Source organism: Geospiza fortis, unplaced genomic scaffold, assembly GCF_000277835.1.
Source record: "Geospiza fortis unplaced genomic scaffold, GeoFor_1.0 scaffold569, whole genome shotgun sequence".
Taxonomy (NCBI): domain Eukaryota; kingdom Metazoa; phylum Chordata; class Aves; order Passeriformes; family Thraupidae; genus Geospiza; species Geospiza fortis.
This window is the reverse complement of record NW_005054621.1, coordinates 365,842-368,057: the sequence shown is the minus strand read 5'-3', so window position 1 is coordinate 368,057 and position 2,216 is coordinate 365,842. Positions and strand designations below refer to the sequence as shown.

Genomic DNA, 2,216 nt, shown 5'->3' with positions numbered 1-2,216 from the left:
CCCAAACCCACCCCTTTTACCCCGAGAGCTCCTGGTGCAGGGGGCTCTTTGTGCCAGGCTGCCCTGCTCCTCCAGCTGGATGGATATTTCCCGACTCTTGTTTATTTGTATAAATAGATGCTAATTTATGCTCCCGCCGTCTTCCTCCTTGTACATACAGAAATTCCTTGTAAATAGGCGTAGGAAGTGACGCTGTGCGCGTGACCTGCTGTGCTGTGGCCGTGGTGGTGCATTTATATATATATATATATATACATTTATTCTGATTTTTTTTGGGTTTTTTTTTTTTTTTTTGTTTCTCTCAGTGTGGTAACCTTGCTTGTGAATATCACTTAAAAAAGAAAAAAAAAAAAAAAAACAAACCCCACCCCCACAACCAAAAGACGACAGAACTGTTATTATTTAAATAATAAGATTTCAAATGAAAAATGAATTCAACGCATCAGCGAGGCCGAGCCAGCTGGAGCCGATCTGCCCCGGTTTGGGGGAGCCTGGCTTGGGCTCCAGGGCTGGTTTGCTCCAGGGATTTGGGATCTCGTGTTCCTGTAGTTCTGTGCTTCTGTGGAGACTGTGAATAAGTGGATATTCCCGTAGCCATGACAGAGCTGCCCTTTATTTATTTCTCCTGGAGCGCTGTGTCTTTATTTTACATTTTTCCCCTCTATTTCCCCCCCCCCATCATGATTCCATCTCCTTCCCTCCCCACCCTCCTCTTTTTTGTGAAGTTTACTTATGGAAGAGTTACACTGTACTGTACAAATGTCAAAAGTGTCAAAAAAAAAAAAAAAGAGAAAAATTTCCTAAAAATCACTGTATTAAAAGAAATGTTGTGAAGAAATAAAACCAATGCTGATCAGAAGTTCCTCGGGGTCCCTGAGTTGCCAGAGAGGAGCAGAATTAATCGGATTTTTTAAGAATTATCATCCCTCAAATGGCTCCTGCTGCTGATGGAGGAGCTGAATCCCCCCGGGTGTGTGACAGCAGGGACCAGGGCAGAGCATGAAGGCACAGCTTTAAAAATCAAGTTAAAAAAAACCCCATTCAGGCAATTTTCATTGACACTGGAAATCATTCAGCTCTTGGGTGATGCAGGGAGTGTCCAGCTTGCCCCAGGGCTGGGAGCAGAGGGGTGTGATGGCCCAAACTCTGCCAAAATTTGCCTCCAACCCCTCCTCATCCTGCCGAGCTCTGCAGAGCCGGCGGGTGCGATCACATCCCGTTTCTGTCCCTATTTATAGAGGATCCAGGTGGCTGCAGCCCCCGCCCGAGCCGGGGGGGAAATGGAGCTGAGGCAGCTCGGGGGGGAGCGCAGTGATTTTATCCTTGAGCTGCAAGAGAAACAGCAGGAGGGGAAGGAGACAGGAGCTGCAGGGGGAGCAGCCAGAGTGAAGCAGGGACCGGGTTTGGGTTGGAATGACCTTAAATCCCATCCCTTCCCACGCCTTCCACCATCCCAGGCTGCTCCAGCCTGGCCCTGGGCTCTGGCAATTCCATTCCAACCCTCACAGGGAAGAGCTCCTTCCCGATTTCCGCTCGGCTGGAAGGTGCTGGAGGAGCAGCACGGGGCCGGTTTGCTCTGCAGAGGGAACAAACCCAGCCGGGCCCCTTCCCAGGGGCTGCAGCAGCTCCTCCTCACCCCGGCTCTGCGGGCAAATCCCAGAAGAAATCACTTTACAGCTTCTCCCGCAACACGAGATTGTTCCAACCCCGACCCACGGCTGTAATTAGCAGATGAGTTAATCAGCAGCAGGCACGTGGAGGGGGGGGCTGGCTCTGGCCATGCCCTCCCTCAGCTGGGGCGCTCCACAAAGGCCAGAAATCCATGGAAATCCATCGGGATCCATCTGCAGGATGCTCTGGAACGGCCTCGTGCCTCTCTAGGCCCCGGCGCTGCTCTGGCTCTGCCGTGGGGGCTCCTGCCCGGGGCTGTGGGGCTGGAAAACACCCAGGGGTGAGATGGGCAGGGCCAGAGCAGGGAAATCAAACTGGGCCTGTGCTGGGCACTGCAGGGAAATCATCCTGTGCTGTGCTGGGCACTGCCCAGAGCAGGGAAATCATCCTGTGCTGTGCTGGGCACTGCAGGGAAATCATCCTGTGCTGTGCTGGGCACTGCCCAGAGCAGGGAAATCACCCTGTGCTGTGCTGGGCACTGCAGGGAAATCACCCTGTGCTGTGCTGGGCACTGCCCAGAACAGGGAAATCATCGTGCTGGGCAC

The 2,216-nt window shown here is 52.6% G+C and overlaps 1 protein-coding gene across 2 annotated transcripts in view; it reads right to left on the bottom strand.

Annotated features, from left to right (window-relative positions):
- Nucleotides 1–796: 796 nt before the first annotated feature.
- The window catches only part of MPV17L2 (MPV17 mitochondrial inner membrane protein like 2), a 4,978-nt gene continuing 3,558 nt past the window's right edge, over nucleotides 797–2,216 (bottom strand). For both annotated transcript variants that reach the window (XM_031064738.1, XM_031064739.1), the window contains one exon: nucleotides 797–1,934. In XM_031064738.1, the coding sequence (XP_030920598.1) occupies nucleotides 1,878–1,934 (57 nt within the window). In that variant the 3' untranslated portion in view covers nucleotides 797–1,877. The remainder of the gene's footprint in view (nucleotides 1,935–2,216) is intronic.